The sequence below is a fragment of the Suricata suricatta genome, chromosome 10, assembly GCF_006229205.1.
Source record: "Suricata suricatta isolate VVHF042 chromosome 10, meerkat_22Aug2017_6uvM2_HiC, whole genome shotgun sequence".
Taxonomy (NCBI): domain Eukaryota; kingdom Metazoa; phylum Chordata; class Mammalia; order Carnivora; family Herpestidae; genus Suricata; species Suricata suricatta.
The window spans coordinates 93,201,694-93,217,392 of record NC_043709.1 but is presented as its reverse complement, the minus strand read 5'-3'; the positions used below and the strand labels follow the sequence as shown (position 1 = coordinate 93,217,392).

Sequence of the window (15,699 nt, the reverse complement as noted above, 5' to 3'; positions counted from 1 at the left end):
CATAGAGAGTTGAAGCTTGTTAAATAAATGAAAAAGAAAATGAAGGCACCATAATTTCATACTCCTAAAGAAAGCGAACAAAAATAAGTAGCTGTACTATTCCAATGTATACAGGTTCTTCTAGATAAGCCAAGCCACACACATTTGATAAATCATTTGGTAGAGACCATGGCATATTTTCCTCAACAACTTTAGCAGCATTCCATCTTTGTCTTATTTAGCCAATTTCCCATGGAGCAGCACTGATGAGCAAAATCTCTAAATAATATAAGGCATTAACTTTAAGCTCTTATTCCATTCACTCTGTGTCTACCAGAGCACAGACCAAGAGGCAAGTGGACAGATACAAACTGCTGTGGAGACCATCTAGGAAGCCTGAGAAGTAGCCTACGTCTCATAAAACTTGTCCCATAAATGACACCTCCAAAAAGAAAACCTTACTCTGCATTACTCTATCACAACGCAAAATTAGGGAATGAAAAACTCTATCTAATCTAATTTTGGGTTTAATGCAGTTATCATCTAGACAAAAAAAGAATTTTAAAGTGTCAAAGTACTAACAGAAAAAAAAAACCCCACCAAATACTAATAATGTAATTCTTTTGATTCAGAATGTCTAGATCTTATTATTCTCCAAGATAACATTATCTAGATCAATTAGCAAAATTCAGAAGTGTTGTTTAGTAAAGAATTCTCAGAAGATATAGTGATAGCTATTTTACTGATCTTTCAAATTGGCAATAGAGAGCCACACCCAGAAACTCCTCTTAAAAACACCCATGACACACAGCCAGGACTCTTAATAAATGCCCTCAAACAAATATTATTCTAAAGAGTGCAACCAGAATACCCAAGCAAAAGGAATATGGCCAGAATCCACTGAGTCAGATCAGCGAGTTCTGTAAAAGGGAAGCCAGATTCAGAGGCAGCCCTGACTGGTTCTGCAGTGACGTTAACATATACGGACAATGGCAAATAAGCGGTGTCCGGTAACTTCCAGAGAAGAATTTAGGAGGCCTCACCAGCATGGAAAAGGAGGTTATTTAAGAGAATGTATTTGCTCATTTCACCTGAAAATCAAAGATCTCCAAGTTGGTACTGTTTGATGTCCCCAATCAATCTAACACTTTCAACTCCTTTTGGTCATGTTCACTTGAAAGACTTACTGACACCTTTAAAATAAAGTCAAAGCCATGGTCTCCCTCTCTTTCCTTCCACATCCCCATCTGTGGTAGCCCCAGTGTCCCAGTCAGCTCAGCAACAGCCAGGTGCTATGCCAACAGACTAACTAACTTTCAGTCCCTTCTAGCTGTCCTGCTTTTCCATTCTCCTGCTGACCTCTGGTCCAGGACCTTCATACCTCACTCAGATGAATTCTGTAACAGCTCTCTCTGATCCACTCGTTCTGTTCCCAACTCATGTCCACTCTGCTGCCAGACTAAGCACCCTAAAACCAAGTTTTGACGTAGTCTCTGTTCCCAAGTACCCATAAAATAAAATCCAAAGCTGTGAGCCAGACATTCAAGACCCTCCCAAATCTAATCCCAGTCGATTGTCCAGCCTGATTTTCCATGCCACCACCCTACACGTAAAAGGAAAAATCAGTTTTCTCTTTTCCTAACACACCTGTGCTTTCCAATCTTGGGCAACCCAGTCTCTACATCCATTTTGTATTTCCTTCCAAACCAGAGGCTAGCACAGGCTGTACCTTTTCTACAAAAATCAATCTACCACAGTTTTGTTTTTTTTTTTACCATAACCAATAAAATACATTTTACATCAAAACCTTCTGAACACACAGGTGACATCAGTGGCAGCCAGTCAGACTCAGACAGGCAGAAAGACAGCTCTGACAGTCAGAGCTCTGGAGAACTGGCCAGGGATCTTAGGTCGATGCTGGGGCCAGATCCCAGAAATAAGTTTCATGCTATCTTCCCTTACTGAGTTGCTCTCAGAGAGTTTCAATACTCTTCTGTTGCTTAAAAAGAAAAAAAAAATCTTTCCTGACCAGTATATCTATATATGGTCTTGCCAACTTAGAAATTTCATAAAATTTATGGCAGCCATCTGGCTGTATTTGCACACTTGGTAAGTGTGAATCATGTGTGTGTGTGGTGACCTCTATTTCTCCAGCTTTACTACACTGTGAATTGCTTGTGGATTAGAATTATGTCTCACTCCTTAGTAATCCCCTCAGCATTTGGCACAGCACTTGGCACATAATTGAAATTCAACGAATGTTTACTGAATCCTTCCTTGTTACAATGAATAGCTGTTGATGGACACAAGTCTTGTATATTTTTGGTGCTCAAAAGGATTTCCTGATTCCATTCAAAGCCTAAAGCTATGCTGGCATGGGTGGGGGCCCAGAATCTGCTTCCTATTCCTAGACCACAATGCCCTAGAAGACTCAGGGTGACAGAGGCAGCCCAGGGCCAGAAACACTTTTTTCTGCTACTAAAGAAAAAAAGGCAGAATCAGTGAGTGCTACTCTGGTCACTGAAGAGTAATACTAAATACTCACTGTGCTTCTGCCACACCCAATCTTCAGTGTGCTTCTGACTCTACATGAAGAAGAGAGAGAGAAAATTTTTTCTGATGTCCCTAAGTAGCTCAGAACTCCATATGGTCCGGAGAGCCCAATAATATCCCCAGGGCTCAGGGACTCGGGGACACATCCCTTAGGAAATTAATCAGACCTACTACAATGAGGACCTAGATAAGGATGAAGTGGCTGCTGGGCAGGTCTAGAGTGATCATCAAAGGGCTGGGTGAAGTGAGATTATTAATCTTATTAATCGGGAGATAACTCTGAGTCAAGAGGAAAACGGGGTATGAGTCTGGTCTCAAGAGAATGACTCTTAAAAATCAAATTTGACTAACTTGTAAATGGTCTATGAATCACCATATAACTCATCTCTCAGGCCGTTCTATGGGAAGCTCCAAGCGTTCTGAACTACCCTGTAGCAGGCTCTCCCAAAGACGACTCCTGTGTATTCCACTCTATCAACAGTCCTCTTGGCCAACTGCACAGCCTCCCTGGGTACTTCACAAAGCGGTCAGGAAGAAAAGGGTATCTGTTCGGTCAACCAAGCAAAACTAGAGGCCATGGGAATCATACGTAAATTCAGAGTCATTTAGTGAGCACCTACTGTGAGCAGGACACGGCACTAGGTGAACCAGAGGCCATCTCTGGAATGGTCAGTTAACATTTTTTATGTTTTTTTAAATTTATTTTTAAGAAACAGAGAGAGACAGTGTGAGCAGGAGAGGGTCAGAGAGAGAGGGAGACAGAATCTGAAGACAGGCTCCAGGCTCTGAGCTAGCTGTCAGCACAGAGCCTGACACGGGGCTCAAACCCACGAACTGTGAGATCATGACCTGAGCTGAAGCCAGACGCTCAACGGACTGAGCCACCCAGGCACCCCATGGAATGGTCAGTTAAGTGGGACAAATGTTAACCAAATAATTAGATGAATAATTAACTAATTATAGATAGGTGGCCAAAGGGATATGTATCACAGAGAAAACCAACTTCACCTAGTGGCTAGGGAAGGCTTGACAAACACATGGACTCCAGCAGGAGACGCGTAGGCAGGGGAGGACAGGAGGGGAGGGCCTGTGCGAAGGCTGAGAGAGACTGGCACTGCAGGTGTACAGCACAGGAGAGGAGGCTTATGGAAGCGAGATGGAACCGGGACTCACGTGGCATGAGATGAAGTTGGAGCAGCATACAGAAGCAACCACAACAGGGCCTTGTGAGCCAGTTATGGATTTGGGAATTTATATGAAAAGCAATGATGCATATTAGACCAGGGAGTTCTATAAACCTGGATCACATTAGAATATAAAAGCACAACTTTGGCTCCAGTGCAAGCGATGGATTCTGGGTGGCACAGCAGGGGACAGAAGACCACTTAAGAGGCTCTTAGAGCCTGCGGGGAAGGGACATCTCTGCTAGATAGCTGGTGGCAGAAGAGGGGGAGGGCAGATACCCTGTGAGGTCAGAAGACCTGCTGAGTGAGAGGTGGCAGGGGTTGCAGCCAAATCCCCGAAAGCTCACACATTTGTCCTCTTGGTTTAAAGGGCTTGTGTAATTTGATTTCATTTCTCCTCAATTCCCACTTCTCCCCTTCACAAAAGAAATCCACTCTAGTCCCCCCATTGCTCCCTTAAAATCGATGTTCAGTCCTGACATTTTGAATGTTTCTCCCCTCTTGGTCAGAATGCCAAGGTCTGACCCCCACCAAATCCTACTCAGCTTCCCAGGTTCAACTACAATCCCACTGCCATCATCAAATCCTCCCCAACCTCTGCAGACTACACACATTCCACCACCCTTCTCGGCGTATCACCCAGTACAGCGCACTGTAATGTGCTCTCTCTCTTTCATCCACTCTAAGCAGGTTTCCCCAAATTAATCGCCAGGTACTCAAGGGCAGGGCTGAGTCTTTTGCTTTTCTGGGTAGCTCAGCCCAGGACCCAAATGCAAAAGTGACCATGAAACACTGAGAAGTTAGACTGGATGAAAAGTCCTGGATCTGGCACTTCTCCAGAGCACACAAGTGACATGACCAGGACCAGGAAAAACGGAAGCCACCACTGACATCTAGGGTGCTGTCATTTGGCTGGTGCAAATTGTCAGGATGAGGAACCGAGGAACTATCTTTTTTTAAAAAAAAAAAAAGACATAGCCACAGGCATCATGTCTTAGCCGTGGCATACACCGGCCACACGAGCAGGAAGACAGTCCAGTTCCAACAGCCTCATGCAAACGGAGGCTCAGAAGCTCGGCACCCAATGGGCAAAATAGCACCTATATTTGGTCTATTTTCAGTGGCTCTCAGTCACTACAGCTTTAAGAAATTTTCTTATGTTTTTATTCATTTTTGAGAGAGAGAGAGCGCGCGCAAGCAGGAGAGGGGCAGAGAGGGAGCGAGGAAGATACAGAATCTGCAGCAGGCTCCAGGCTCTGAGCTGTCAGCACAGAGCCCAATGGGGGGCTCAAACTCACAAACCTTGAGATCATGACCTGAGCCAAAGTCGGCTGTTTAACTGACTGAGCCACCCAGGTACCCCAACTTTTTAAACTCAAGAACAGTCAATCCCTGAGTAACTGTAGTACTTTTCCTGAGATCCATTCATTTCAATCTCTTATCAAGTACTGCAGGATTTGAAATGGAAGGACTAGATTCCCTTCTCTACATGAAAGGAAAGAAGAAACGGCAAACTAGGTAACAGAACTGTGCACAGCAAAATCCGTTACCAGCAAGATAAGACTCTAATATACCTCCATTAGGAAGGACAGTAACTGATTCCATTAAACCAAAGCTATATGTTTATTATACAGATCTAATGACTGAATCCGGATTCCTGTTAAATTGAAAAACGGTGGAGTCCAACACGTTTTTACTCACTCCTACTTCTAATTAAACTAGCAAATCTAATTCAAAACAAAGACACGCGTATTTGGCCTTTAGCCAAAGCCAACATTAATTTAAAACCTTAGCTGTGTTCAGAGACAAAATGTTTATAAAAGCCCTTAGCACTTTACTAACATTGTCCCTAACAGTAAATGCTTAATAAATGGTATCTTCTACCATGATTCAAGCTATACGTAAGCAAAGAAAATAGTCAGACTTTTATTTGATGATCTCCCTGCTAAAATAATGTAAGGCTTTAAAATTTTTTATACATTGCTTCATTCCACAAAATATGAAATAAGAATATGACTCTGAAATCCGCAAAGTCTGAGAAAGAGCTACCAATAAAAGAGTCTTTCAGGATAAGGCTGATCTGAAATGAGAGCCCCTGATTCAGTCCAGCCTCCTGATGAAATTCCAGAAGACTCCGGAATTATTGCAGATATGGGCCTGGGGCACACAGTGAGAATGAGAGCTTGGGAGAGCCACTCAGGACTCTGTTACTCTCCTCATCTGTAAATGAAAGGGCTCATTGGTAAATACTCCATGGTATTTTGCTGTAGGGCTGGTTATCCTGGACCTCATCACAGGACAGGAATGAGTGATGCAGAATTAATAAACCACCATGGGCCCCTTTTGCTTTTACTCAGAATTACAACAGAGAGGAAAGAGAAGGAAATAATAGAACCGTATTTCTCATCTGTAGGTTGATCTTTATTTGTATTAATGACCCATTTAAGCTCTTTTCTCTATGTCAACAAGAAATAAAAGTCCAAATTCAGTATTTTTCCTTTTTTCCTTCTATATATATGTTCAATCTGGCACCCTCAGAAATATAATAGACAAAAGTAGAATAAAGTGATAGTGAATAAGTAAAGGCCAAAAACAAGACTATTATTTTACTTTATTTTTTAAGTTTACTTATTTTGTGAGAGACAGAGAGCACAAGCTGGGGAGGGGCAGAGAGAGACAGAGAATCCCAAGCAGCACAGAGCCTAACAAGGGTCTCAAACTCACGAACCATGAGACCATGACCTGAGCCAAAACCAAGAGTCGGTTGCTTAACTGACTGAGCCACCCAGATGCCCCAAGATTATTTTTTAACGAATACTAGTTTTCTGAACATTACCAAGAGTAAAACACTGGATCAATGATTTGTTTTTTAGTTCATTAAGGTAACAGTTTTTTTAAAAGACTGAGACAGATTTCATATGTGTTATCTACTATAAATCCTCCCAACAAGAATCCCTGGTTATAGTCATTTTTGTGAAACAAATGTTTATGTCACCCATTTTGTCACACTATTAATTCAAATGTTCAAGTCTTATTTTTACAGATGGTTGTGGGAGGATACATGTGTTGTTAAACTGTACTTATTCAATAACTGACTTCAAAATTGAAAAAAAAAATGGGAAAGATGGTTTCGTCATCAGCTATCAAAAATGATGATGAAGAACTTCCCAAAAGGATGCAAATTCACTCTTTCTTGTTAAGATGAGGCTGCTGCTGATAATCAAATTCTTTACTCCTCTGAGGGTGAGAGTGTTATGGTTTGGCATGGCAAGTGGGAGACTTCCTAATGGCTCAATACATCAGTTTATATTTACCTTTCAGAATACACAGAAATTGTCACAACCATTCTCAGCTCATATAGACTCAAAGACTTGTATCTCCCCTATGAGTGGAGTTGGGTCTCCAGAGCTATTAGCTTTTCATCAAAGCTCAGTATTTAAGGGTGACATAAAATTAGCACTGGCTCATCGCAGTATCTTCTATCAACTCTTAAAATCGTGTTTAAATCTACGTACATATATGAAAACATTTTCACATTAGATACTCTTCTGTAATAGCTGTTTGTTCTGAACAAAGTTTTTACTACACTTTGGATTGTCTCATCACCATTCAATGGAGTCACTGATATTCTACACAAATTAAATGAATCACAAGAAACAGAAATGGTACAAACCTACACGTAAGCTAATTTAGATATATTTATTGAAAATTTAAGAAGTGCTGGGCTTCCTGGAGAACACAAAGATGAAAAAGACATAGTCCTCAGCTTCAAAGAGAGAATCCAGCAGGGGAGTTAAGCTAATAAACGAAAAAGATAAAGGATAATAGAAGGTTTAAATAAGATTTTGAGTTAATAATGGAAGGCTGTGACAGGATAGCATATGGTTATCAAATGAATTACTTGGTTGAGAACACTGACTGGGCTCCAAAGGGAAAGCTGGTCAGGCTAGGGTCAAGGTCCCTGGCGGAGGAGGCCTGCAGACATGACCAATACAGAGTTCACTGTGGAACCAGGTTCCAAGTTTCAGGACTAGAAGCGTTGGCAAAATGGTCTCCCTGATAATCAGTTCTTAAGAGAATCCCTCTCACCTGGCAGAAACAAGTTTAACAAGCTAGCCCCATCTCCAAACAGGACCTGTTCCGTATTAAGGAATTAAGCCCATGCCAGTATAGCTTCCCCAAACCCAGTTCGCACTTCCTTCAGTAAGCCTACATTTCTCTGTGTTTATATAACTAGGTCCTATTGGTGGGTTTGGGTCTCCACTTGTGGAGGGAGAGAGAGCTTATAAAAATGCTTCTTCTATCAGTTCTATGGGGGCGTTTTTTTGTTCCCCTTCTCCAAAGTAATTTTTTTCCCAGGCAAGGTAGCCCGCCCTGAGAATGTGAATGGAATGCAGGCCACATTTCTTTAAAGTATCTCACATCTGATACTTTCTTCCTGAATAATCTCAGAATAGCTAAAAGCTCTAGACTGATGGAGAAATCACCACATCTTTCTATTACCACATCCCCATGAGGCTGAAACTGTCTCCAACTGTTGGAAGCACAAAGGCAGTTTGTAGTGACAACTGTCTCCACCTACCTGGTCATTTTCTGTAGTACCTATGAGAAGCTTGTGTACTTTTCCAATTATATCCCCCAAGCAAGGTATTTATGAAACATCCGTCATTATGTCCTTCCAACCCACATCCCGGGAACATCCTATGAGCCACTAGACATTGGCAACATGACGGGCTGCCAAGAATTGATGGCCATACCTTCCCCAGCATTTTCTTCCACTTCTGCCACTTTTCTGTCTACTCTGAAGAGCAGACTCACTAACCAAGGGAATTTTGATTGATCAGAGGCTTTTGGATGGCAGGAGAGGCTTTCAAGGAGAGGCTTTGCATCCAGAACCCTCTCTTAGGTGTCCTAAGAGATCTGGCTGCTTGGAAACTCCCCAACAAGGCAATTCAGTCCCTAAAGCCACCTCCTGAACTAAAAGACAGACAGGATCCTGGGGTGTGGATGGGGATATGGTACCTGCAATATGTTCAGTGTGGTTCTCGGTGCTGCCTGGACGGACTCTCATTGAAACTCAGGCAGCATTTCCAGTATGACGTGGGGATGTCAGGGTGTTCTGATTCAATGTGTCATTCCACGTATCCATAGGGCTAATCTAGCCGATCAGACTGACTCCTTTTTCTTCCTTGCCCAAGGAGTGCTCCTTCCACACCAACACATGACTGATAAAGAACCTTCCCAGGCAACTAAGGAGTGTTCTTTGGTAAAGGAGGAGAAAGGGTATTCAAGAAACTGAAATGCCTGTGCTAGAAACTCAAGACGAGTTCACTCTTTCACAAGAGTGTCCACTACCGAGTCAGAGTCCCTCCATAGGGAAAGTGTCTCAAATGTGAATGAGGTGGACAGTCACTTTGCTGGGAAACACATACTTGGTGTACTCTCTTTCAGGAAAAATCCTGGTCCCATTAGTAGGATCCCAAGGGAAAGTCCTTACAGTGCCTACAAGAAGCATGAAAGGAGTTCCTAAACTCACCAAATTAGTTTAATAAAACTCCAATAATATTTACCACAGTCGTTTCCCAGTAAAAGAATGCACCCAGCAATAAGAGACAGAACCTAACGTTATAATTCTCAGTCATGGAATTCTGAAAACTGCATTCTAAGACACACTAGCTTCACATGAGGAAACCAACAGAAAGATTAGGCATAATCACAGCATAAGCAAAGGGTGTGGCAAAGGGTGTGGCCACCGATGATCTGAAAGACAGGAAACTACGCCTGCTTTCTGAGACCTGAAGCAAGAGTTAAGGAGAAAAGAAGGGAGACAGGACATCTTACCTAAGCCTTCACAGAGTTTAAGTGTTGGCACGCCGACAACAGATTCATCCTATTCTCTGAAAACTGAAATGTTTACACTTCCAGCAATCAACTGCCAACAGTATCAAGTTCGTGGTATCCCCCTTGCAACAAAAGACTTAAGGTGTGAAAATGACATCTACCACATTTTGTTTTCTTAGATCATGTTTTTGGAAGCAATCTTGCCTTTCACTGTGGTACAGTCTGCAGGCCACAGCACCTGTGTGTTCAAGGTCACTGTGCACCGTCAAACTGTATCCCCTGCTCTGAGCCAGTGTGCGTGACAGGGCTTTGGTAGGAGCACTTTGCTGCAAAATCGGTGAGATGGAACTCTCACACCGCCCCCTTTTTAGACAGACATAAAATACTTAGTTCTTCTCATGTATTTCATAAAACCATAAGCTTGGTATTTGCAAACTGAGACCTTTTCCAGTTGTAAAAATGAAAGAAAAACACACAATGAGTTTTTATATTGTCCTCCTAATTCTTAGAATAGTCCACAAACATTCTCCCCTCATTGGTCATAACGTCCAAGTATGGTGAGCTCATTGCTGGAGTCCACTTGAACTATAAATGTTTAGTCAGAGTTTGACACCATGAAACTCCTCTGCTTCTTGCCACAGGGGGTGGGAATCAAGAATAGGAACTGAAAGGTAGAGCACTTCGTGTTTTTAGATCCCAGGGTAATGGAAAAATCCCTGGCCAGAAGCAGCACGCCTGTCTGTGTGACATTCCTAGCTCATAAATACCAAATGAAGAGGCAGCTGAGTTAAGTTAAAGATACACGGATGTGTATTCCACTAACGTGGAAGAATGACGGTATTCAAGTTAAACAGAATAGTTACGTCAACCAGAAGCTATAAATAACTTTATGCAATACATTCCCAGTTGTGATGACCTATTGTACGCAGAGCTCGCTGCCAAGTACTGCTTACTGGTAGGGCTCGGTGAGATGCAAAGTCCTTTCACTTCTGCCACAAGCCTTACCTGCGAGCAGGTGAACGGAGCTGAAGCTCTTCTCCAGTTTACCCAGAAGTACAGTGAGAAAACAGTCTGAAGATAGGGAGGCAACATCTTGGGAGCTCTGATCATAAACGACCACCTTCTGACTGCAATCAATATCAACCTGCAATGCAAACGTGTAGGTGTTAGGAAGGCAGCTCCCATAATCCTCTGGTGCTGAAGCAAATAACTGCCTCCCTCTTGCAATTAATAATCCGAATAAAAATGAGATGCAGTCGGTTTTCTGGACAAACCTAGCACACAAATGGTTCGGTGCTTGTAAAAATCAATTTTCAAATGGCAAAATTGACGTCATTTCTGTGTAGGTATGCTCAAAACTGCTTGGCTTAAAATCCTTAACACTATAAATAAACATAAACCTTGAACTAAAGAAACATTTAAAAAGGTTTCTACAAAACAAATAAATCAATTGTTTAGTAAAATTAAAACATAAACTCATTTTCATTCCTGAAGAAAAGAAACAGCCTCACCTACCAAGAGGACGACCTTCCTCGAAGATCACATCCCTAAATCTTGAACAATGGTGCCTGCCTTTCCCACCAATAAACAGCACTTCTAATATAATTAGTTTCCACTTTCTTCCCAAGGCACTTGTAGAGAATGATCTCCTTTCAGTAAATTTGTAGATAATACAAAATAATGTATTAACCTAGTAACTGTTGGTATGCATATTATAAATTATTGTATATTAAGTTACTAATAATATCACATATTAACTATATTAGCAATTCCTTTCTTTTTTTAAGTTTGGCAAACCATTAATAGGAAAACATAGCATTTGACCAAATTAAAACAAATTACCCTTTCTGTATAGTTTAGAAATATTCTTAAATGGGACAGTGTGGTTAGTAAATTACTTTGAGGTATCCCTTAGAGTACCAAGTTTAAAAAGCAACCAAAACTTGCTCAAATTACTTTTTCCCCTAAAAATGAGACTTCGTTTTACAATTATTCCTCATTCCAGGTGTCTATTTATATTAAAAAGGGAAAAAAAGCAAGCATTTACCTTATGTTTTGCTGAATGCTGGATGAGCTCCGTAATTAACACTTTGTCCTGTTGCAACCTTCGCTTCATAAGCTTGGAGCAGTTGATATTAATGGCTTCCAAAATGTGGGATGTATTGTATTCCACAAATGGCCGGCTATCAATTAGCAGCACTTTTTCCGTTCCACTTTCCAGCAGAGCCACCAACCTCTCAGTAACAATTTGAGTTCCAATCATCTCATGGGCCATGACAACAATAAGTCTTCTTTTCCCACCTCCTTCTTTAATTTGCCACGATGATGTAATGGTGGTGTACTCAAAGGCTCAGCCACTCCATTGTACTAAAAATGTATGAGGTCAGGCTGGTGGTGACTGGCAAAAGGAGAGTTAAACCCATTTTCAGCAAGAGCCCTCCAAGTGAATGTCCCTTTCTCTTTCCCCGTTGATGTGCTCTTGCAAAGGACTCCTTCCACAAAGCAGCCCCTCACATTTGATTCATAAAGAGATGACTGGAATAACCATTCCACAACAAAAGATGCTTTGGGGCAGCCAGTGCATTACATCATTCTTTACCTTTGCTCCTCGCTCCAATAGCTTTACGCTGGACTGAAAATCCTACACGAAGAGGCAGACAGAAAACAAAACATGGGGTCAAAAAAAGAAAGAGCATCAGATTAGAGAGAGAGTATGATTCATAATATTTACTTCATTAATCTAATTCCATACTTGATGCACTGTTTCATTTGAACAAACAAAAAGGGCAAACAGGCATGGCTTCAGAAAATCCTACTGATGGTAATTCACTTTTACATCAAAATATAAAAACTCGAAGAAGATTAAAGACGACATAGTCATGAATTATAATGACCTGAGGCCCAGAACTACACGCCTGCCATATGAAATTGAAAGAGCTATAAAAAGCTGCTTGAAGCAGTATTTTTCCCAAATGGGTCCCCTGCATTTTATTTGCTTATTTCCTGAAAACAGTACAAAGAACAGCCTACGACAGGTGAGCAAGGCCATCCTATCAGGACAAAGTCTTTCTGACGGCCTGAGAACCCCTGTGATGGTAGGAGTGTGCGCGCGCGCGCGCACACACACACACACACACACACACACACACACACCAGGGCACAAAAGCAGCCCCTTTAAATTGCCCTGGGGAAACCTTTTCATAAATTTCAGCTGCCTTTTAAGGAAAAGAAGGGACAAGAATGGCTGATATTCTCGTCATACCAACTGCTGAGCCGATTGCTGGGGAAACACGATGTACCCAGCTCCACCCGAGGTGGTTCCACAGCTATATGGCCGGGGCTGGTCCATCCCTCAGCTCCCTGACCCTTCACAGACTTAACCCCTCATATTCTTGTGCCTCATTCTTAAGAGAATCACTGACTCCCAGCCTCAGAAAATGTCACATCTCAGCCTGGGACTGTACGTCAGCAACCATGCAGCAGACGTACAGAACCCTTAGTCCTGGACTCCTATAACTGACCACTTCCTATATATATATATGTATATATATATAATTTTATTTATGTTATTTTACTTATGTTTGAGAGAGAGCACAAGCAGGGGAAAGCACAGAGAGGGGGGAGAGAGAATCTTAAGCAGGCTCCACGCTCAGCACGGAGTCTGACACAGGGCTCCATCCCCTGACCCTGGGATGACAACTTGAGCCAAAATCAAGAGTCAGACGTTCAACTGACTGAGCCACCCAAGAACCCCAACTGGCCACTTCCTAATTGACACGAGTTGGAGTTTTGTGCCCACAGCTTGGACCTGATGCTGACCTACAATATTCTCAGACTCCTAGCTCCCCTGGTCCATCTCCACTCACAGGAAATCCTCTACACTACATAACACCAGATGTCCACTGCTGGCGTTCACCTTCTCCAGGGCAAACTATTTGATGGCAGAGACTTTGTTTTATATTTCCTACCAACATCGTGCTTCCTACCTCCATAGTGCATAAGATACTCACGTCACACTGTTAGAAAGTAAAATCCTCCATAAATGATTAATGATTCAGTAAAATGATTACTGAATAAGTATTTGATTAACTGACTTCTGATCAGGACGGTAAAAGCTTCAAACATCACTGGGTCTTATCCCTAATTTCAGACTTACAGATTAGAAACTGAGGCATGGAGAAGTGGAAGGAAGATACAAAGAGAAGCGGCTGTACCATTTACTTATTACTCAACTTTGGAAAATTATATAACTTCTCTGAACCACAGTTTCCTCATCTATGAAACGTAGATATAACATAGGACTTATCTCTTCACAAAGTCTGTTTGGAGAACAAAATTATCAAAGTCATTTGCAGTAAGTAAACACGCAACTACCCAGGTGCCAGGGTGGCTCAGCTGGTTAAACATCCAACTCTTGAATCCAGCCCAGGGTCGTGGGATCAACCCCACATTGGGCTCTGTTTTGAGCATGGAGTCTGCTTGGGATTCTCCTTCTCTCTCTTCTTCCCTCTGACCCTCTCCCCTGCTCACATTCTAAGAAATTTAAAAAAAAAAATGCAACTACTCATCATATAGAGAAAGAAGGAAAAATACCTTAAAGATGCCAATAGTGGACAGAGCTGCCTTGCACCTGGAATCTAAAAGACATCATTTAGCCGGGAAACACAGAAGCAACTCCAACCTCCTATATGGCCAAGCTTCAACCAAGCTGCACCCTCTCCCCCAGAGCCAGACACACGTGGGGTTAGAAAACTCCTGAGAAATCATTTCTGTCCCCACACCTTACAAATCAGCTCCATACAGAATACATTATTTGTTCATCCTTTGTCTTCATTAGTTTAATGTATTTATTTTTAGTGTAGCTTACTGGCAATGAGGTACAAAACATCATCTCTATCTTCAACTGAAGAAACCAGAGCAGAGAAGCTATCCTAGTCAATCAATGAATACACTTTGGCAAAGCACCTGCCAAGGATATGGCATAAAGTCAAGTCCTGACTACTTGGTGACACAGTCCACAGCAGTGTAAGGTCCTGTACTCAGATTGTCTGATTCCCAAACCAGGGCTCCCACTACTGGGTTACCCTGTTTTCCCCAAGTACCCGTTCCCATAATGAAACGGGACTGAGAATGAATGGCTCAACTTGTCCACGAGGGTGCCTGGGTGGCACAGAAAATGGAAATCTGAGAACAAGAGCAAGTTGATTCCAGCAATGGCACTGAGCATCCGAGTCTGATTGGCTCCTCTTAATGATAAAATCTGGACGGGACAAAACAGTTATCTGGGTTAGCAGATCAAGGAACAAAGGGAGGGAGAAGACAGCAAACATGCAAAAGTTGAATGAGAAAGTTCTCATCTTTGCTTCCCTTCAGCCCAATCTCCCCAGCCCAAATCAATGAAACCAAAGATCAACTACGGCAAACAGTTCTACTAGGCAGAAATGGACATCCTTACCCAGAGACCCAGAATCAGGAGTTCCAGAAGCGGAAGGACCCTCTTCCTAAGAAAGGGTCAGGGCAAAGGGGCCCTAATATGAGGGTGTAACTGAAGCGAAGCACTGAACGTGAAGTGAGGATGAAGTCACACCCTTTCATGTCGTACTGAGACCAGCTAGGGCCCTCCTATCACACCTTTATGTCCAAGGTCTGATTTTCTGTAGTTCCAAACAGATTTATGTGAGAGGCAGAGTCCTGCCGAGGAGGCATGGGAGGCTGGGGAAACAATGTAGTCTTAAACCTTATTTACCGTTTCTATGAAAAGTCAAAAGGAAGAAACATTCTTAGAATTGAACTGTAAGTGGGGCACCTGGGTAGTTCAGCATGTTAAGCGTCCGACTTGCGCTCGGGTCATGATCTCAAGGTTTGTGAGTTCAGGGCCCTCATCGAGCTCTGTGCTGACACCTCAGAGCCTGGAGCTGCTTCGGATTGTGTGTCTCCCTCTGTCTCTGCTCCTCCCCGTTCTCTCTCTCTCTCTCTCTCTCTCTCTCAAAAATAAATAAACATTTTTTAAAAATTAAAAAAAAAAAGAATTGAACTGTAAGAGACCAGATGCATATAACAAAACCCAGGACAGAGCAGCTTTGCTATTTACTGATTTACTTAAACATTTAATTTTGTAAGTTTCAACTGTTTTCTTTCCATT

At 42.2% G+C, this 15,699-nt stretch overlaps 1 protein-coding gene across 4 annotated transcripts in view; it reads right to left on the bottom strand.

The window, feature by feature from the left end:
• The window catches only part of DUSP16 (dual specificity phosphatase 16), a 90,192-nt gene that overhangs the window by 35,126 nt on the left and 39,367 nt on the right, over positions 1-15,699 (bottom strand). For 2 of the 4 annotated variants that reach the window (XM_029955774.1, XM_029955773.1), the window contains 3 exons: positions 12,157-12,198; positions 11,605-11,955; positions 10,563-10,701 (listed from right to left, as the gene is read on the bottom strand). In XM_029955774.1, coding sequence (XP_029811634.1) covers positions 10,563-10,701; positions 11,605-11,832 — 367 coding nt within the window. In that variant the 5' untranslated portion in view covers positions 11,833-11,955; positions 12,157-12,198. Of the gene's footprint in view, positions 1-10,562; positions 10,702-11,604; positions 12,199-15,699 lie in introns of all 4 variants that reach the window. The other 2 variants (XM_029955772.1, XM_029955771.1) reach the window with 1 other exon arrangement.